Genomic DNA, 21477 nt, shown 5'->3' with positions numbered 1-21477 from the left:
GAATCTTCTGTGTTCTTTGCATGTTTGCGCTGTTATTGCAAACAGAAGTTTCTTCTTGTTAAGATTGTTTGTTTTTCACTTTTGCTATGAAGGAATATTGCAAATGCAACCAACTCTTACTACATGGTCATTTAGGAGGACAGATTGCTGCACAGTCACTTGATGCAGTCAGCTGTGCCAACTTGGATATTACAATTTTCCAACAACTATCTGTTTCAGGTTTTGATGATCAAAAATTCTGTTTCCACATTAAAATCGAGTGCAACAAAGAGTTGCATTGGAAAGATAAATGATTCATTTAAAAAACTGCCCACTTATTCCTAGATAAATACCTTTTTATTTCTCAGATAGAAGCCAGCTACAATGTCACATGGCTTTGAAATTCTGAAATGCTTCACTACTGTCTTCTAATGGCTCTGTAAATACAGCCTTAAGTATGGAAACCAGGAGCATGCCAAGATATGATGCCAGCACAGTTATTAACTAGCATCCAGAAAGTTCTGCCAAATGACAAATGCTGCTGATAAAAATGAGTTCTCAGTCCAATTCATGCAGATAAAAATATAAATATTTTCTGTTAGTTTATATAACCATGCCTGTAGGAACTATTGTAACGTCTTACTTTTTTATTTGTGGATGACAGTGGAGTTATGTTTTGTGGAGGATCTCATCCATGATGAACAAATTCAAAAATGATGTTTTGAATACTTGTCTCATAATTAAGCAGGAAATGAATGTTTTTTCAGTGTTTCGATAAATGTACGTTTCAGTTCCTCTTAATGATGTAGAAAAGTTTCAGCAGGAATTTTTGATGCACTCAGTGTTTCCGTCTAGAAGTGTGAAGTAGCTTGAATTCTAATTCTAAAAGATAGAAAACCCGACGTTTACACCCTTACAGTTCACACGTTTGATGAAAATTAACATCGTATTTCCTATGTATTTTATTATCACAGTAATTTTTTTTTACTGTCTTCTAACTGGAAAGAAAAACTCTGTATCTTGGTTAGTGTTGCATGACAGTAGAGAGGAAACAAACTCGAACAGAAGCATGGATGGAGGTCAGATCTGTGGTCACTGCATCCTGTAGATAGAAAGCATGCAGGAGAACCGTTTAGGTGCCTTTGCATGTTTTAAGAAGTCCTGATGTCAGCAGCAAACTACGATTTACCCACCACAACTACTGCGATCCAGCAGATAGTAGACATCAACGGTCTTTTTTACTTCCTTCAGACTGACATGAAACAAGAGTTATTTTAAATTGTCCAATCCACCATGTGCTTTGGTATTTTTGCGTGACTTTGCTTGGGCAAATATTGTCTTGCTTGGGAAAAAAATGTAACATATTTGTATTTACTTACTAATGCGTATAAAAAGAAATCCATGGCTGGTTTTTTTTCAATGACTTCAATACAACTTTAACAGTTATCCAAAAGACACTGGCTGTATTTTTTTTCTACTAGGATCTCTAAATAAATCTAAAGCATTGTTCTTATTTTTACTGATTTAGAGGTTCTGAAATATAAAATGGTTAACTTTACATACACCTAACCATAAAGGACCAGCAGCTTAGAAACTAAGCCCCGAGTGAACTACCACTTATCACACTAGGGGGTGCTAAAGAGACCCCAACTATATCAAAAGCATTAACAAAGGGGCAAAGTCAGGACATGTTCCGAAGAAATGCATTACCTGTGTCTTTGTTGCATATGGGTGCAGAAACAGAAACAGTTTTTTGCTCAAAAACAAGAGAACATCTGTCTGCCAACATGCCCAAGCAGAGAGCTGCGTTGTCCTATCTGACTTACTGCAGAGCTAAACTGCAACACTTGAAACTTACTTCACATCATCTAAACTTTTGAACCAAATTCTGATTAAATGATTAAGGAAGAGATATGGTGCAGTGGATATAAGACATGAAGACATCTTCAGTTTACTACTACATTTAACTATCTAGCAAACGTCCATTCATTTTCTCACTAAAAGGAAATAAAATGCTGGATGTGTTGCAGTTGCTGGATGCTGCATGTATATTTAATCTAAATTGTAAATAAGTGAAGTAAAATATTTATTTTTTTTGTGCATTGCATGATCAGCTTTTATGAAAATGATATTTTTGTAAAGCACAAACAGCTAAATCCACACCCCGAATGCTGAGAATTTGCAGGTTTCACAACATCTCTCTTTGCATCAACCGTTTGAAGAAAAAGGGAAGTTGAACATCCTCCACAAAATACAAACTCAGACTCAGCATAGAGAATCGAAAATGTAACAAGCATTAGAGTGAAGATGCAATTTTAAAAAAAGTGTTTTTAATTTAGTAAATCACTGCTTTGTGAGTTTATTTCAACCACACACAAACACAGAAAATCCAAATCAATGAAGAGTTTAAAACACAAATGTATGTATTGTGTCTGTGTTAAATGGCAACTCATATTTGACAAGCCATTCAAGAAACCATAATGTCTTTTAACAACTATTTAAAATATTCCAAAGGGTTTCTGTCAAAATAGAACATATAAAAACTAGTTCCTGCTTTTGTTTTCAGTAGGTTAAATGATGGAAAGCAAATCAATCAGGCAGCTGCAGTTCATCTAAAATGCTGTTGCCAGAGACACCACCAGGAAAATGGATTACATTACACCAGTTCTTAGATCACTTGTTTCTAAAAGGTTTTGTGTTTAATCAGTGAAACACTGAAAGGGACTGGGACCCACATACATTTCTGAGTTTCTTGGCAAGTATGAACCATAGAGACAGGCATAAAGGCAGCAACCTTTGACAACCTTTGTCCAGTCGTAAACCATGGGCTCAGCCTTAGAGGAGCTGCCTCTCATCCCGACAGCTTCACTCCGAGATGCAAACCGCTCCAGTACATGTAGAACTCATGGCTTAAAGAAGCCAACAGAACCACATCATCTGCGAAAAGTAAAGATGAGATCCTTTCTCAAACCAGAACCTTCTCTCCACAATTATACCTTGAGATCTTGTCTATGAATACAGCAAACCGGATTGGTAAGAAGGGGCGGGCCTGGTGGAAGACTTGACTTTATGCCAAGAATGTGAACAAGGCACTTGTTTTGGGGGTACAAAGATTGGATATAGCCACCTAGATTACCCATACTCTTGAAGCACCTCTGACAAAAATACCTAGGCAATTCTGCAAGGGTAAAGCCACATTGCTCCACCCGCCTTAGCACATAAACCACAGATAATCATGGTTTTATTTTTCACGTTTTTCCTGTATGTTCATTATGTTAATATTCACAAAGTCCACCCTAGAAAGGACTGCTCCTGTAAGACCAGAATGCTACATTTTTAGTCAACGCTTCATTTAACATATCTATACACAAGATTTGCATAAAGCTATTCAATTGGCTAGATCCCCCCACCTTAAACAATGTGAAACATTTTCACCCAGTAACATCGAGCTAAACACCTTCTCAACCAGGCATCTTTTAAAAAATACAGGAGTTCAGTCACATGACCCCCAAATGTTTTCCTTTTTGAGTTCTTATTTGATAAAATAAATGGATATTAGATGAAAAGTAAATAGATCAGATCAAAAATATAACTATTTTGCATGGATAATTTATAGATAACACAAGGCAGGGCTACAAATCCATGGTATGTTTAGCATTATGAATGTTTTTTTTTCTGCAGCGTAGTATATTCTATGAAAACCTGCTGCTGGCAAAGTACAAAAACACACCAATTTCCTCACAGATCTGGTCTGAAAAGTTTCATTTGTTCTGCTATCATCTGGAGAAGGAGACTGTCAGGACAAGAAAGCAATAAATCAGTACCTGGTTTTTCCAGTCTCACTTATTGTTTTCTTGCAACAGCTGTGTAGCTTTCTTTACTGAAGATTCCTGAACAATGCAAGCATTTTCTAACAAAATTAATATTACTAAACTAATAATAATAATAATAATAATACTAATATTACTGGAGTCATAATTTGAAATATAAGTTTTTAAGTCAGTCTTCTTGTCAAACATAAACTGAGAATGAGCTGCTTGACTAAACACTTGAAGATAAGCTTACATCTTCAATATGGCCTCTTTCTTTTTAATTTTTTTGAAATGCAGCATCAGTGTTGTAAAAACTTATTTAAGACCTCCAACTGTTTGTGTTTATTTGATAGCATTTGCTTAGACTTGTGTTTTCAATAGAGCAGTTTAAGCAGCATAATTAGATTTTCAGTAGATGCTTACCAACCTACTTTCAAACTTGAACCAAAATAGGCAGAAATATATCAGTGGAACTAGTTATCTCTAGCATCAAATTTGGGGTTTGTGTCTTTCTTTCTTTCTTGAGTTGTAGAACAGTTACACGTAGATGTGTTGCACTTCTTAATGACTTTGGTTTCTTCAAATTAGATTTGTTCATAAAGTGGAAAACATAAATAGATCAGGCCTCTTATTTTCCCAGTGCCACAATTTCAAATTTTAATTTATTTTGGAGCTTAATAGTTATCACAAAAAGGCAAGTATTATATTTGAGACTTTTAACTTGGTGATAATTTGCCAAAATGCTTTGCTTTCTCCTTTTATTAAGTTCTTGTTTTCTTTTTCAGACAACCTGTTTGCTTATTTGATAAGTAAAACTGAGCAGTGACCATTCCAAACTCCACAAGACTTTACAATCTCTGTTCTTGTCCTTGTAGGGGCCTTTAAATCCTAAAATGTTTGAAGGTGAAGGGGGACGGTTTATGAGATGAATTCCATTTCCATCTGTTTATCTTGATCCAAGCTCTCCATCTGTTTTTTTATCACTGAGTGGAAACACAGCCCAGTAGCAGAAAGTCAAATATTCCATCACATTCCAGATCTAAAGCTTCAGGTGCACTTCTCTGAGCTCAGTGGTTGATTATTCTTACATTAGTCACTCTATGAGAACACACTGCCATTATGTGAGTAACTATATGTGTAAGAGAGGGTTGGCCATAGGAAGGTTTCTCTGATCTTCTAATGATAGATAAGTGGCATAACACAAGATCCTCTCATTATGTCTTAACCAAAGAGGCATGTACATAACATGTGTACAATGTTAAAGTGAGACAAGTGAGGGGTTTATTTCAAGTCATCTCACACACAGGCCGTCACACACTTGCACTTATGAACATGAACGCAGTCAAGTGTGTTTGCTCGCACACAAGCAGATATTCAGCAGACTTCTCCCTGCTTGTGTTTCCTTGTGAGATGTCATTATACGATAAAGAGGAAGCTATCAGGAAACCGCTTAAGCACAACTTCCTGTCTGTTGCTATGGTGACTACCTCATTGCTGCAGTTGCAAAAGAGGTAGTAGCAGCCACAACTTTACTTGAGTAAATTTCTCGCAGACGTGCCGAGTGGGAGGCAGAAATAAAGAGGCAGGTGTATTTTGGTCCCCGCGGTGCGCTGGTGGGCTGATTCATGTCCGGACACTCCTCTCGATCCACCCTGACTCTCGTGTGCCCTTTAACCCCTAACATCTGACAACAATTAACATGTGTGACTGTTCAGTGGACATGTCTTTTAGTGAATAGTCTGAATTGCAGCCAACAGCCCTTGAGTGCAGCTGTTTGTCATTCAAACGCACACAGATAAACACAAATCTAGAAGTGGTGGGATACTTCCTGATTTGACAATGGCTCATTTCACTGCTTCAGGCTGGCGGACATGTTTGCTGTAGCAGCTAAAACGGAATGCCTCGTTGTTGTGAAATCTAGCAGTCTATGCTGAATTTAGCTCAGTAACATCCTCTATATATGTATCTAAATTAGATAAGACTGACAACTTCAAAGAAAACCTAATTCATAAGAAAGATTTAGCTATAAATTGTATGACTTCATAGGAGCAGTGAATATAGCCTCACAGATTTTATAAAATGTTAGTTTATTCCATAGGAAATAGTTTCAGAGTAAAGATTAACTACATGTAGATATTTGATGTTTATAAATGTATTTTTATAATTCCATCTCCAATAAACAACAAACACAAAAATACTAACTGTGACACAAGAGTAAAAATACACAAATTGCTATAAATGTGTAGCTTTTGAATTAAAATAAACAGATGCGAATGGCTAGAATGTTACATAATTTTTAGACTGTTTTATTTTAAATAAAATTAAGTATAAAATCTTTACCGACTGTATTTGGATCCAGCTGTTGAGCCTGGACTGTGCATGCACTTGAAGACAGGCTTATGGCTGCTCATTGTTTTGATTCTACGTCCAAAAAGGGACACATGGGGAGCACCATGGTGCTTTGCAACACTGACAGAAGCTACATTCCACCAAAGGTGTGTACACACAAAGGGGGTTAAGCCGCTCCCCTTTCAATCGACTGCATCACAGGATCATTGGCAAATTCTTTCAGAGCGTTTTCTACTCGTCAGAACAAGAAGAGGCACAACGTCAGCAGAGAGGTCAGACACAGGCATCAAGTGAGAGCTGCAAAGTTTTGGTGAGCAACAGCAGGAGAGAAATACAGGTTTTGAGAGTCTGAATTTGAATTTCAAAGCAAAACAGCAGATAGGCCAGTGAGAAAAGAGAGGGAGAAACAGAGAGAGAGAGACTCATACACACGCGGAGGGGTGTGTCATAGCAATTTAGTTCCTTAAGGAAGTAAAACTCAACATTATCTTAAGACAGGGTGGTGAGAACTGACAGAAGCGCTGCAGGAGGGCTGTTTTTATGGCTTTTGGTGTTTTTGTTGGTTAAGATGAAGGTACTTTGCTAAATTAACTTGCCTGTGCTGTCAAAGTGATACACAGAGCAGCGGGAGAGAGACATCTGACACACAAGGAGGGAGGGGGACTCAGCAAACACTCAGGTAAGACATTTCTGCTGTGTTCATTTCCTGGTAAAATAATGAAAACCAAGCTATCTTTTTACGTTCAATAACTTTCAAATCAGTTCAGACCAACTGTGATATTACTGGCAATGAGCAAAGACAGACTCAGTCAAGGGATGACTGGAAACTGAGCGACTTCTCTCCACTTCCCCATCTTGAGTACAAGTTGAGAGATCTGTTCGCACACAGTCATGCTGCAACAAGTTACACTGACAGGAGCATATGGAGCTCACATTTTTGTTTGTACAGGCTGAGAGCGAAATCTCGAGGAAGTGGACTTTGGCAACGTAACTGGCTGGTTTTGATTTGTTGAAGGTTATAAGATACTACTAAAGACAGCAACAGGTTTCAGGGTAAAACTGTGGAACTCACACAAATAGGACAAATACTGAGCTAACTGCTCTGTTTCGCTTCCCGTTCAGTGCAGATGTGAGGAAGGCTGAAACTGCAACTGCTCGAAAGGTTGTGCAATTTTGAAAGAGATACTGCAATATGCACATTTGAAAGATTTCAAAACCCTTTCTTGTCTGCCATCTTCATCTAAGTATAGTATGAATCTACATTAAAAATAAAACAATTTTTAAATTAATTTGTAAAAAAAAACATTATGTAGGTGGTTCAACAAAAGATAAAGTTATTCAACAGTTTGAGTGAAAAGAAGGAGCTCAAACTAGAGGTCTGTGCAGTGAAGTGACAACTCATCCAGGCAAAAGGCTCAGCTTTCATGCTAAGAATCTTCATTATTATTGTTATTATTTCACGTTCCCTGGTTGATGACAGGAGAACATTTCCTTGTTTACAACATTCACCATTCTAACACAGTGATAAACCTTCCAAAAATGGGTTCCTTGTTTTTGGTATGTATTTGTTAAGAACTCAGGCTGTGAGGTGGTTTAGGTGGTCACTTTTTCACTTTTACAGACTTCATTCCTTCATTAGTCCTGGTGGCAGTCATGAATGATGCTGATGACATTGAAGTTAAACTAAAAAACATGTTTGCTTTCTAGAAAGAAAGTAAAATGGATTTTGGCTGAATCAAAGAGGTGTCATCTGAGTCTTCTGAGAGTACTTTTTTTTTTACAGACATGAACTTCCTGATGCACACAGGTTCATACATGCACCCAAACACTGTAGCTCAATGCTGGAGACATCTGAGGAATGCTAAATATTTACCTCCACTGCTTGCCTTGATGGCCCCACTGTTCACTACTCTTGCTTTGACTGGTCATGAGGCCCAGCTGCTATATTCTTCACTGCCTGTCTGCTAGAATAATTCAGAAATACATCAAAACTTTATCTATGGGTGATGGTTCCACCTCTGCTTATTGTTGTTATCCCTGCAGCACTGCACACACTCATCAATCCCAACAGGCATCAAGAAGGGAAACAAACACTTGAACATGTAATGCAGCCACTCCCTGGCGAATGCCAACAAACAGACTGATAAATCCTCAAAGGCCCTCTTCTATCCAATTGTACCAACAAATTGCTGCTCAGCATTGTCCATTAGAGAAAGGTGTTTCTTTTTCTGTTCCAGTGCTGTACTGTAACACAGAAATGCCTTAAAGCTCTCAAAACAACCTCAGAGATCCTCAAAAAAAGAAAAATGTAGAAACAGTAAAAACTAAAAAGATGGAGATTGCAGCATGTGAAAAACTGGCTGATGACCGCTCACTGCACACGTCTCTCAAATCCCTCTAGTCTTTTCAGCAAATAAATGAGATTGAAGCACAGATCTTAAATAGCTATCACAGTGCTCCACTTCTATTATCACTGTTCAGGGAAATTAATCTAATGAATGTTTTTCAATTCTCCACAGGGATCCCAAAGCATTTGAAACAAAGCCAGCTATTAGCAATGTAACACTTGTACAAAATGGATGATTCTGCATGTAAATGAAACCAAGATTATGAATTTTACACCAGGATAGGGATAGTAACTACATGCATGGTTTCATCAACTAAACACTTAATGTGACTGGACTGTTTCTTCAATTACTGCTGACCCTTCATGATTATAGCTAGAAAACATCAGGTTTTACAAAACACCATCTAATATACACAAAGAGGGACAAGAGAAATGCAATAAAGCAGCCATCAGTAAGCCATTTAGATCGCAGGTAAAGGGCCACAAGTCGCTGCTAATGCACAGGATGTTACATTATCAGAGTAGCTGATGTCTGCACCGAACCACAGTACTGAAGTCAACAGCTTAGTACAGTGTGCCACTCTTTCCGTTCTTGCCCTAGCACTGATGCAATGTTAAAACTGCACGCATGGACCTGTCGCAGCTATGCAGCCTTGAAGGTACTGTTAAATACTTGCCCACACAGGCAAGAAATGGGAGTTAGTGGAGAAACATGCACTTAAAGATATAAGGAGACTGACTCTAAATTGTGGACACAGTGAACTTCTACACATGTACTAACACAAAATGCCATCTTTGGATGTTTGTTCTCTGTGCAGATTCCGTCTTAAACACATAGGATCACAAAGAGATAGAAACTAAGCAAAACTGATGCATGTCCACAATTAAGTTACCTGCAAAGAAACATAAATTTAAACTATTTAAGGTCCTTGAACAGGTTTTACTTTCAACATTTTTTAATTGCAGCTGTCTTCAATAAGAAAAACAGATAAATATCAGGTGTCCCCAATATGTACTCAGTTTGTTACTTTTTTATTTTTATTTTTTTTAAATTATGATTAAACAAATTGTTTCAAATGAATAGTTTCAGCTAGATGATATTGAAAAGGATAAAAAACATATTTAGCAGTTCTGTCAGGATGTGTTGTGTTCATGCTGATGGTTTCCTTGGGGGGCTCTCTATGTTGGATGCTAGGTGAGGTTAAAACCTCTGTGGAAAATTAATAGTCTCTGCTAAGTCTCTTGATGGTATCTTTCCCTTTTGTTATCATGACTCCACAATGCATACACAAATATAGAGAGCTATTCTAACAAAGTAAGCAGATGAATGTGGTAGAGCAGTAGATCTGTTGCATAATAGCAAAATACATTGGGTTTTAGTTTTGCTAAATCTAAATAACCAAACTCTTAACTGACTATAACTACATCTTTCATGGAGATAAATGTAAAGAATTTTATGTTTATTTCAGGAAAATTGATGATAATGTTATTTCATTGGTAAAGTAGAGTTTTCTATCGTGTAGTAAAAGGTGTATATAGAAAGTGAAAACAATAGATTGACATACGCAAGCTCTTCCAAGAGAAACTGTAATTAATTTCTGCAACTTGACTTTAAACCATTCTATCATTAAGCTGAAATGTTCTCAAGCAGAGCAGTCAATGACTTTGTTGATATTTAAGGCGATAAACAAATGAGTAAAATGCTTTTCGTTTTCTCTGATAATTCAGGCAACCATGGAGGCATTCAACTCCAAGGATTTGGCCATGAAGGCACAGAAGAAGATCCTCAGCAGCATGGCCAACAAAAGCACCGTCCAAAGATTTATTGACGATACCACTAGTGAAATACTGGATGAACTGTACCGGGTTTCCAAGGAGTACACAGGAAATAAAGGAACAGCTCAGAAAGTCATTAAAAACCTGATCAAGATCGCTGTCAAGATTGGTGTGCTGTTTAGAAACAACTGTTTCAGTGACGAGGAACTAAAACTAGCTCAGGAATTTAAGAAGAAGCTCCATACAGGAGCCATGACAGCCATCAGCTTCTATGAGGTAAACCTCCAGATACTAACAACACAATATGCAAACTACATGCAGCCTTTACAGATCCAGCTCATAGAAATAAACATTTTGTTTATAACTGATTATGAAAAAAGGCTTTATACATACCAAATACTTCAAATATGTTAACAAGAAGCAGACATCAAGCATAAACTTCTTGCTTGATGTTTTCATGGTAAAAAACATGAGTAACAACTCTCAAACCTGCTTTATACACAAACTGTTTTGATAACATAAAGTAGGTTGAAAGAATTTGAGAATACTAATTTCAGTGAGTTGTTCTCAATGCACATGACAAGAAAATAACAGATTTTAAATTTCAATTTGAATTACTTTTTCTTAAATTCTGATATTACCATAAAATATTAGGGGCATTTGAGTCTAAGCATGTAAATACAATTCATGTTCCATTGCTATTTGTACTGTTGCTCTCAAAAATACACACATATTGTTAAAATATCAGATTTTTATGATGTAGTCTACACATAAAATTACACATATGATGTATAATTCAACTGGAAAACACGTTAAAAAAATTCAAAAATGTACTCATAATCTGGCGACATAAACTCAAATTAATACGTTTGATTACATTTCTGCACCTAATTTTGTTTGGTTGACAACTCACATCAACTATTTGACGTCTGTTTAACTTTAAATTGTAACTATCATATTAGGATTTTACTGACATTTTCTAATATGTGTTCTTTTTGTTGAAGTCATTATTTAAAGACATATTAGTTTACAATCACTTTGTAAAAGAGGTATCAATCAAATGAAATGTACAAAAAATTCAACAGAGAAGATGGTCCTCAGTAAAACATGGGACAACACTGACATCACAGAAGCTCAATGTTTCACAAATATTAATAAAAACAACACAGACCAAGAGAAATGTAATTAAGGAGGCTTTGAAATGTCAACACCACCACTGACAGACCTGCATAAATTTCTGTCAAGCGCTAGCTGCGTTATAGAAATTTCATATATTCTCCACATGTCTGGAGTAAAGGGCAGAGTTTTAAAACAAGATACTTTTAATTCCAAACAAATTATTCATGACAGACTAAAGTCTCTTCAAGCTATGGCAGAATGTGCACTAGAATTATGCGCTAATAAAACACAATTTGAATCTTAAGCCACAATTCCAAGAGAAAAGTTTGATACAAAAACAACTGACCCCAGTATCACCATTGTCTGGGGTTACTTTTCCTCAGATGGAATTACATTTTTTGACACAAAATTCTGCAGGAGTCTGTGAGAAAGATGAACATTTTATTTTTTTCAGGATCATAGTGATAGCAGACTATAAAATGGTGTCATGAGAGGAATACTGAAGTTTTGGAAGAAACTAAAAATATGTGAATAGACAATCTGATATGTTTGCAGAACTTCTGCCAGGTAGAGTGGGAAAATATTAAGTCATTATGTGAAATGGTAAAAGAATCAAAAGGTTGTTTAACAAAGTATTAAAGGTTGTCCTTCTAAAAGAGTGACTTGTTTTTTGCCTGAACCGCACGATTAACCTTCTATTATGTGTAAAGAAGCTTGAAATTACTCATAGCTTCACTTCAAATAAAACAAAAACCTTTCTAAATACATGTGTATACTTTTGAGAACAACCATATATATTCCTAATTTTGAATTCGAAATGAACTTCAAATATGAAGTTATACTAGAAAGATTTCACTTTTTGTGCACAAGAGTTAGCTCTCTAACAATGTATCTGTTGACTGATGCAGGTGGACTTTACCTTTGATAAGACCGTGATGTCGGACAACCTGATAGAGTGTAAGAATCTTCTGCTGAAGCTTGTCAACTCCCACCTCACCTCAAAATCTCATGATCGCATCAGCCACGTCTTCAACCATTACTCCGACCCTCAGCTCCTGACCAAACTATACGACCCAAACGGACCCTTCAGACCCAACCTCACTAAAATCTGCAAAGGACTCGACAAACTGGTGGAGGATGGGACGATATGACGTGTGAGGAACATGCTTCACACAATGGGAGATGAACAGGAAACACACACTTAAGACTCTGGACTGGTGGACAAAATTTCTCTTTTGCTGAGAAAAAGGCAACTTAAGACATCTGGTTTGAAAACAAATCTGGCTCCCCTTTTAGAGAACATATCTGATGAAGTCAGGGAAATGATATTTCAATTGTACAATGTACAGAGGGGGCACACACATCCTGTGTAAGTAAAGTACATGAAAAATAACTTGAACGTCAACAGATTTAAACTGTTATCAGTGGTCCAAAATATTGTTGTTTTATATTTGAGATTGTATTTTTTTTCTTTGCTGAGACCTAAGGGCTGTGTACAATTGCGTAAGAAGAATGAAACAGCAGTTGAGTCTTACAAAAATGGACTGATGCCACTGTGCTGCAACACCGCCATCTGGTGGTTAACCTGTGATTCTACAGAAACAGTGCACTGCTTACTGAAATATGGAGATGGACATACAAGTAAAAAAAGGGAACCGCATAACAATTACAGGAACAGTTATTGCAGTTGCTGCCATAGACTGCACAAACCACATTTGATAAAACTGAAAAATTGACAATGGGAAAGTATTCACCCCTATTGACCTTTTTCACCTTTCATGTTACAACAATCTTGTTATGAAGTCTTTGGTTATAGATACACACAAAGTTGTACTCAGTGATTAAGTGAATGGTTTGTTTTCAAAATGTTTCAAAAAATGAAAAGTATGCAGGACCCCTGACTCGATACTTTTTATAAAAAAAATTTTGCTGCATATTTTTTTTTTTTCCTTCCACAGCATTTCTGTATAGCTAGATCCTGCTTCCCGTCAACTCCGATTTACGTCAGAGAAAAACATCCCCTCAGAATGATACTGCCACACATACATGCTCACCTTAACCAGATGGTCAATTAAGGGGTATTGCAACATCTCTGTAGGTTTGCTTTTGTGGTATATTCTTTTAATTTTTAATTGATATATTGAAGAGTGGCCAGTGAGATATGCAAACCCTGTGATATTGCTTTGTCAAATTCTTAATGAAAGCTTGTGAACTTTGTGTTGGCCTATAACCTAAAATCATGATAAAAAAAATTAAGTTTGCATTTGAAACATGATAAAAAGTGAAAAAGTTCACTTTTTATCATGTATTTATACTTTTGCAAGGAACTGTCTCTTCTGGCTATGTGAAGTTTTTCATTTTTGTAATAGGGTAAAATTTCACAGAAGCACTAAAACTGTAAATGTTCCAGCAATGCAGGATCAAATATTAGTTTATTAAACATTGAATCACATAAAATAACAAAATGAAAAACAAAGTCCTGGCAAATAATAAAAAAACGCTGTTAAAAATAGCCTAAAAACATATTTCTGTGTTTTGTCTCTTTTTTGTGTTAGCAACAATGTCAACCTGTTTATGCTCTTACTGCTACAGTGAATGAGTATTTGCAATCCCTGGGGAAATGATCAGGAGTGGAAAATGCTACGTTTCCATACGCAGACATATGACTGAAGCATCATGTGACAAAATCCTCATGTCCCTATTCTCTGTAGGAACAAGCCAAACAGATAGACAAAAAGACTTTTCATACAAACTGTAGGTTCCCACAAATAAATATGTGCAATTTTTACATTTCTCCAACAAATTTTAGTTAATGACTACCTAAAAGGGTTTTTTAAATTTTACAAAGCAGCACTATTAGTAGAGATCTTCCACCTTCCTTTGATGTCTTGACCTGCAGTCTAGTCCCTTCACTATGTGTTTCTAGTGTTTTTTAATCATCAGAAAGACATTAAACAAAATTATGTCACAGTTCAAAGATCTCATCTTCCCTTTCTTTCAGCTTCTTGGTGAGCTCAGTGGTAGTGAGGGGGACTGCCCCAAGTTGGGCTTGCTGCTGAAATCTTGATGATGAAATAACACTCTGTGACCTTGTTAACGGACGCCAGTCTGAAGTTGTGCTTGAGCAAGCTGCTTCTAGGGCTGCAACACTGTAAAAGAAAAAAAAAAGATAAAAAGAAACAGATGAAAGGAAAAGCTGAAATGAATCAATGATATATACTTTGGGAAAGACTTTATAAATATTATCAAAGTCTAACTGTTAAAGTATCTGGTAATGCACATTTCCAGATACCACACACACATGCAATCATTGCAACATCACCTTAGCCAACTTATATAATTAGCATCTGCTAATTTATGATTAATGTGCTGCTGCAAAGTTCAATATTGACAAAATAAATTGTAGTTCTATGGTACATGAATGGAAATGTGCCTTTTTGATGAGATTACCATTAAAATAAAATTTGTTTTCAGTAAATGGGGACACTTTAAAACAGTTATGGTATAAAGACGTAGTAACCAAAAGTACCGTTTCTCTGCGTCTTTGCATCCTCTGGCTGCAGCCTCCTTGGACTGGCTGATCGAGTTATCCAGTCTTTTCAAAAAATCTCTAGGAGTGAGGTCTGATTCAGGTTCTCTATAATCCTCTGTATCACAGTTTGTCTTTCCTTCTTTATGGTCTTCCTCAGACGAATCTACCCCATTGCTGTGGTCATTCAAGTCTGACAGGATTGGGATTGACAAGGATTTCTTCAGGAATATTGAGTCGTTGGTGTACAGTCTGTTTGCTCTTTTGATTACCTCGACCTGGAAAATATATTTTCTTTGTCAGGTTTGAAGATATTTATCACATTTAATCAAAGCTTACAGGTGCATGTCAATAGATTATAATATTAATTTATTTCAGTAATTCAGTTCAAACAGCAAAATTCATCTAATTATGATTACATAAAAATACAAAATATGTCAAATGTTTATGTTCAATCGTTCAAATAATAACATTTAAAAAATAATTTTCTTATAAAAAATAATGCACATCCATATTTCATCCAGCATGCACTCAAGCCCAGTTTTTTTTAACAAAAGCTTTCAGCCTATTGGCTTTATTGGGTCTCTGTATTACTCCATATATCCTCAGTAATATTTAAGTCAGTTTGAGTTTGCTGGAGAATCAGTAACACTATGTCTATTAAACAAACAATTATTACTCTTGACAGGGTAGACAGGTTTCAAGCCATGCTGGAAAACGTAATCAACATATCCATAAAGTTTGTTTGTATTTTACAAAAACAAAACTTTACGATGGTATTTTGTTAGGTAATGAAATGCACCAGTACAGGTTCTTAAAGTGCTGTATTTTGTCATTGTGTTTTCCAAAATACAAAAGGCAGACAGTCATTTCAACGTTTCATTCTTGTTTTAACAGTACATAATACTTACAGTCACGCCATACTTTAAAGCCAGACCCTGAAGTGTCTCCCCTGGTTTAACTGTGTGTTCAATGAGTTTCTGGCGAACCGGAGAAAGCGAAGAGCGAGTTAAGCTGCCATAAGATCTTGCTCGGCTTCCGCGAAGCAGGCCGCCTCCCCCGGATGGCAACGACGCTCGCTCCCCGGACATATTCCAGAAACATTTGGGTTGGTAGCAGCCAGAATGGAGGTAGAATACAGTTCCCAGTGAACTTTACATTTGGTAACCTCATAAGAGAGCGGGTTTCTTTCAACTAGAACGTATGCTCAAATGTTAAACTGGCAGTTTAATGAGCCAGGTTGGCTAAATTGTCCACTTAATCTACTTTAAACCGTGTTTCTGTTTTGTAAAACCTGTTACGATATCAAAGAACAAACGTTGCTAAATCTACCTAGTAACCATATATCATTTATATTAAAACATTAGTTAAATGCAAACCTTACCTGCCTATATAACATTTGAAAAGTTGCTCTGAACCCGTAAGAAATAATATTTTTTTCTATCTCACGCAGGCAGCAGCTGTGTGTTGCCATGGCTGCCGTGTTGAGTGATTGGTCACATGATTCGTCACAAACGCTGCATTCAGGTCAGTTGGAATAAGTAGCTATGTTTTGAGTTCGTACACGCATTGATTGAAAACATACTAATACTTATAGTTAAAGCAGGCACTGAATAATATTTGCGTTTTTGTATCTGAACTATCTATTGTAATTTAATATATTAATGTTTTGTAATTAAGCGTTACTCAAATGTTAATAAACGTTTCTCAAATGTTACTAGATTTTTACCCATTTGACAATTTTTTTGTGAACGCATCACAGCTATCGGAAGTAGCTTATTTGCTAATCTGTTTTGAAACCTGTTTTTAGATTACTGCTCTATTTATAATGTCGTTTAAAAGAGAAGGAGATGATAAAAGTCAGCTCAATATTCTGAAGGTAACAGCTCATTTAACACGATTTCCCTTGTGGTAAGAATATAATGCAACTGACGTTAAATGTTAAAGTTAGCATCCTTCTACTAACCACAGTGTATCGGTTGTATGACGAGCATCTTAAAATATTTGTTACATTTATTAAAACGTTTTCCAGAAACGTCGTGTGGCAGACCTTTTGTCTAATTTTATTCCGGAAGATGAAGCGGCTCTTATGAAAAATGGGAGGTAAGTTATGCCTTTAAACGCGTTTGTAACTGAAATCTAGTGGATTTAAATTGGTAGTAACCGCTGTCTGTTTGATTTTCAGATACACTTGTCTTGTATGCTCCTACCGTCCTGTGTTTGATACAGTAGACATATTGACAGTTCACAGGCAAGGAAAGAAGCATCTAGAAGGTGAGGATTCCCAAACAAAAATTCACTTTAGGGAGCAATGTTTTCATTCCTTTACAAAAACAGGTTTGAGATTTTTTTTTTGTATTATTATTTATGATTAGCATGTTAATTTGTCAGGTTTGTATGCTGTGGGATAATAAAATAATATACATTTCATAAAGTTTTTAATTCCCATCGTGCAAAACCTTAACACAGTAAAATTGTACAACGTCTTATACTTATACTTATACTTTACTTTATTAAAGACGCAGAATAGGTCCATAGTATGAAGATCTAAAAGAAAAAACAATAATAAAATAATAAAACACAGTAATAAAAAATTTAAATACAGCAAGCACAAAAGCAAGTCACTGAGTTGCCATAAGGCAACATCGCCAGTGAGTCCACATCTTGGACTTACACCTAACTGAACTCTGTGAGATATCTGTTAGTGACAAGATAATGTTGTTTGTAGAGACACAAAGCCTCCCCATGAACCTGTACATAAGAGATCGCAGCACAGCATGAAAAGTGGAGACCCCAACACCGATAAATATCTGACTAGCACTAGTCCATCTCGGCATCCTGAGCAGCATCCTCATTCCGTCATTGTAGGCCACCTTGAGCTTCTGTGGAGTACTTTGTTTATACTGTCGCCAAAGGTGAGCAGTATACTGTAAAAAGAAAATTAGCTAGAAATTTTGTCCATAAATATTAAAACGGAGTCGGTATCAAGCTCTCACCAGGAGCAAGTCCAACTTTAAAGGAGCATTATAATGATAAACATTTAAATGAAACTCCTATTACATTATTGATAAATGAAAAATACCTTCATATGGTATTTTAATAGTCAAGATAAATTTTGACTTAATTATAAAACAATTTACTAAAGCTAGTCTTAAAAAATATTATTCTTTTTTTTTCATTTTAGTTATACTGATATAATGAATAGTAAATGTCAATGTTTTTATAATTCATTATATTGATTTGTTAGAAAGCTGCATTCTTTTTCCTGGTGCATTTTCAGGATTGAAAACATTCTACGGCAAGAAAGCAAAGCTGAAGATTGAAGTATCGAAAAGACAACATGAAAACTATATCCAGTCTGAAGAAAAACAACAGGTTGGTGGTTTTCTCCATGTTCACTGTGTTCACCACTCAGCCATAGCATTTTGACTTAATGCTGTTTGGGTCCTCCTTTAACAGCCAAAGCCTCTTAGGGTTAAATGGGGACCTTGTGTTAATGATTCTTGTAAATGCTCTTTAACAGTTTGTGGAGGATACATAATCTACCTGAATGCAACAATTTAAGTTTTCCAAAAAGAATAGAGCTCTAAAGCTTAACTTTGAAACTATGACATTTTTATAGCATTTTTCTCAGTTTCACATGCTATTGTTGTTTTTGCTTGACAAGCATACCTACTGTTGCTGAAAAAACATGCAACTATAAAATGTGTCACATTGTTAAAATAATCATAAGAATATGCAAAGCTTTTTATTTATGTCATTTACTCCAGGCTTAGCAGTTAAACTCCAGGGAATTCATTTTGAATATAATTACCGTGGGACATATGAAGATGTGTGGGAAATCTGTAGGCAGTAGTCAGATTTACCAGAGGGCAAATGAATCATCATCAAAAACATCATGAGCTCAACGAGCTAACACTTTTAAATCATGTTTTGTGTGAAATGTGTTACGTGGTGTCTCTGGGAATGTCTTCTGACTCTGCCATACATTTTAAAGCAGTTTGATGCCTGAATGTTGCATGCCAGCAGATTATTTACCAGAATGGTTGCTTCAGTGAGCTCATAGCAGCATTTAAGAGAGAATGTAATTTAATAAAAAGAGTTTTGTTGTACTTTCAGGAACCCTCCAGTTCAGCTCCTTTACTGGCACAAACACGGAAGCTCACCCATCATGCTTTACTAAAGACTGTCCCGTATAACAGCTGCCACAGAAAAACCAGGTGTGTCTGTGTGATGTGCAGTCTCCTTTTATTTTATTCACACAAAGAATAGCTGAATTTAAACAATAGTTTTTGTCATTCTTTCCAAGTACAAAACCTGAAAGAAGATCTATGAGTACTGTCTCAGGTGCCACTGGAAACCTACACAGCAAATCTCCATCTACATCCTGTAAAACTGAAGTTTCAGAAACATCAGCAAGCAACCATGACGACTCTAATGCAGGTAAAGTCTCTCACTGGAAATTAATGTGCTAATTTTGTTTCATTTCTGAAGTTATTCAATTGTCTTTATTTATTTTTTTTATATGATGAATCGTCATCAACATTATTAGTCGAAACAGAAGACCAGGCTGCATTAACACAAGCTGCAGAACCTCTAACAGCCCAGAGGAGGAGGGAAATGGAGCACTATCTGAAACTGAAAAGGTGAAAAACATTTTTTCTTATTGTTGGAACCATAGCAGAGCAGCAGAGTGATTGTCATTTATTTCATTATGTGTTGTTTGTTTTTTTTAAGTGATGGGTGGGTGCAAGATCGTAACGGCCAGTGGGTCAAAGACGAGAATGTGGAGTTTGACTCGGATGAGGAAGAACCTGCACCTCTGGTTCCCTTATCTACAAGCTAGTGTCACAACAAAGAGCTGTGAGATGCCCCTTATTGTACCACAGTGGTACGCTTGAGCAACAATTCTGTTTTGAAGAACCACAACTCCCATCAGTGAGGACATTGTGAAACTAACAAAACAGTTTTCTGGTCTTCCATCAGAGTGTTTTGCTTTTCTTTTCTGATTCTTTTCTTTTCACATCCACTGTAGTGAGCTGTTTAAGCAACTACGTTGTCTTTGTTTTCCTTTTGAACCTTTATGACTGCAGTGTCTTGCTTGACAAGTTGTTGCAACTCACCTGCACCGCCTGCATGTCAACAGACATGTTTTTGTGGGCCGTAACCTGCTGGTGTGAAATAAAGTCACGAGAAACGGGAAGAAAACAGTGTTGCAAACGTTTGCGCAAGATAAACTCCAAATAACTTATAACTTTTGTGTTATGTTTCTTTGATACATATTACTCTAATCTACTTTTACTTTGGGTGTTTAAAGTAGTATATCAGGTATACATTCTAGGTTTCTTCCTATCAGGTATCAAGTCACATTAACTTCACAAGTCCACCCGTGCATTAAGAATGTCAGTTCTGTTTAGCAATAACAGCCGTTCTGTCACTGACCCTCCAGGCATTTTCATGGTTTAAAAAATACAGAACATGTAGCATTTTTCTTCTTCTGTTAAACTCTGTGGCTTTCCAAATGCACAACAGTTATTTCTACTTCACTTGCTGGAAATAGTATAGTAATACTATTACTTCTACTAGAATGGCATTCAACAAGCACATGCATAAAGTCAAATGATTGTGAATTAGCTTAAAAAATGTAAACTTGCTGGATCCATATAGGAATCAACAATGGATAACTTAAGAGTTCAGGAGCAAAATGATCAAATTTAATGGCTCAACGAACTTTAAATCGTTATTTGTCATATTGTAAGTGTAATCTATGCTAAACCATTAGCAGTTATCATGTCTGTTTCCAAAGTTTGAGATCCGAGCTGTAGACATTTCCACTTCCACACTTAGTATTCAGATTATTTTCTAAAAGTTAATTCTCTAATACCTAATTCTGTTATCTGCATGATTTTTAGAGCTAAATTTGATTAGTTTAATACATTTTAATTACATTTTGTTTCATTGGGGGTCAATATGTCTTAGTTTGATTCACTGTTCGTTTTCTTCCTCAATGATCATCTTTATTAACACAAAGATGAACATGTATTAGGATCAGTAAAACTGTTAGTTTAATAATTTCCAGAAATACTTGTATAGGTTTCCATGAGGATCATGCTATTCACAACAATATTGTGTCAAAATCATAACAAGCCAGATGTGATGCATGGTCTTATTTGTACAAAGACAAAAAAAAAATGTTTTATGGAAATAAAAAAGTAGTTGGCATAAGGATCTGAAGTGGTTGAAATCCTCAGGTTAGCAGCTGCTTCTGTTTGTAGACGTCTGGGTTCACTAAAGTGCAGCTCTCTTAAAGTTGGTTCTTATATTTGGAACAAGGTAACTCAAGCTCAGCCGGCTAATTTCTGTTTTGCATCAGGGTCAAGAAAGGGAGGGCACAGGGTGTAAAAATAGCTCTGGTGTTTGGGAAAAGTCATTGGATCAGGAAAAATTAAATTAATTTGATGTTATTCATTTGTTCTTAAATTTCAGTAATGTTTTGAAGTCATATAATTTTGCCATGAAATATTCAGAGAATGTGATCCTCAGAATCGTCTTGTGACTCATATAAA

The 21477-nt window shown here is 36.2% G+C and overlaps 3 protein-coding genes across 6 annotated transcripts; 2 read left to right on the top strand and 1 right to left on the bottom strand.

The window, feature by feature from the left end:
* The first annotated feature begins 6361 nt into the window (after positions 1-6361).
* tnfaip8l2b (tumor necrosis factor, alpha-induced protein 8-like 2b) lies at positions 6362-13905 on the top strand. Its single transcript, XM_008430883.1, has 4 exons — positions 6362-6450; positions 6751-6819; positions 10216-10539; positions 12291-13905. Exons 3-4 carry the CDS (start codon positions 10222-10224, stop codon positions 12531-12533), a joined length of 561 nt encoding a protein of 186 aa, XP_008429105.1. The 5' UTR covers positions 6362-6450; positions 6751-6819; positions 10216-10221; the 3' UTR covers positions 12534-13905.
* Positions 13798-16378, bottom strand: lysmd1 (LysM, putative peptidoglycan-binding, domain containing 1). Of its 2 annotated transcripts, XM_008430885.1 has the most exons (4): positions 16296-16378; positions 15823-15891; positions 14912-15189; positions 13798-14531 (listed from the first exon to the last, which is right to left on the bottom strand). In XM_008430885.1, exons 1-4 carry the CDS (start codon positions 16308-16310, stop codon positions 14348-14350), a joined length of 546 nt encoding a protein of 181 aa, XP_008429107.1. In that variant the 5' UTR covers positions 16311-16378; the 3' UTR covers positions 13798-14347. The 2 variants fall into 2 exon arrangements, with proteins under 2 accessions (XP_008429107.1, XP_008429106.1); XM_008430884.1 differs by having other exon boundaries at positions 15823-16370.
* scnm1 (sodium channel modifier 1) lies at positions 15953-21133 on the top strand. 3 transcript variants are annotated; one of them, XM_008430888.2, is made up of 9 exons: positions 15953-16041; positions 16365-16438; positions 16944-17014; positions 17097-17185; positions 18192-18286; positions 19031-19131; positions 19221-19354; positions 19464-19557; positions 19649-21133. In XM_008430888.2, exons 2-9 carry the CDS (start codon positions 16412-16414, stop codon positions 19755-19757), a joined length of 720 nt encoding a protein of 239 aa, XP_008429110.1. In that variant the 5' UTR covers positions 15953-16041; positions 16365-16411; the 3' UTR covers positions 19758-21133. The 3 variants fall into 3 exon arrangements, with proteins under 3 accessions (XP_008429110.1, XP_008429108.1, XP_008429111.1); XM_008430886.2 differs by lacking the exons at positions 15953-16041; positions 16365-16438 and adding an exon at positions 16652-16790; XM_008430889.2 differs by lacking the exons at positions 15953-16041; positions 16365-16438 and adding an exon at positions 16730-16822.
* The last annotated feature ends 344 nt before the right edge of the window (positions 21134-21477 follow it).

Source organism: Poecilia reticulata, linkage group LG16 (assembly GCF_000633615.1).
Source record: "Poecilia reticulata strain Guanapo linkage group LG16, Guppy_female_1.0+MT, whole genome shotgun sequence".
Lineage (NCBI taxonomy): Eukaryota > Metazoa > Chordata > Actinopteri > Cyprinodontiformes > Poeciliidae > Poecilia > Poecilia reticulata.
Note: the sequence above shows the minus strand (reverse complement) of the source record. Positions and strands in the feature narration are given on the sequence as shown.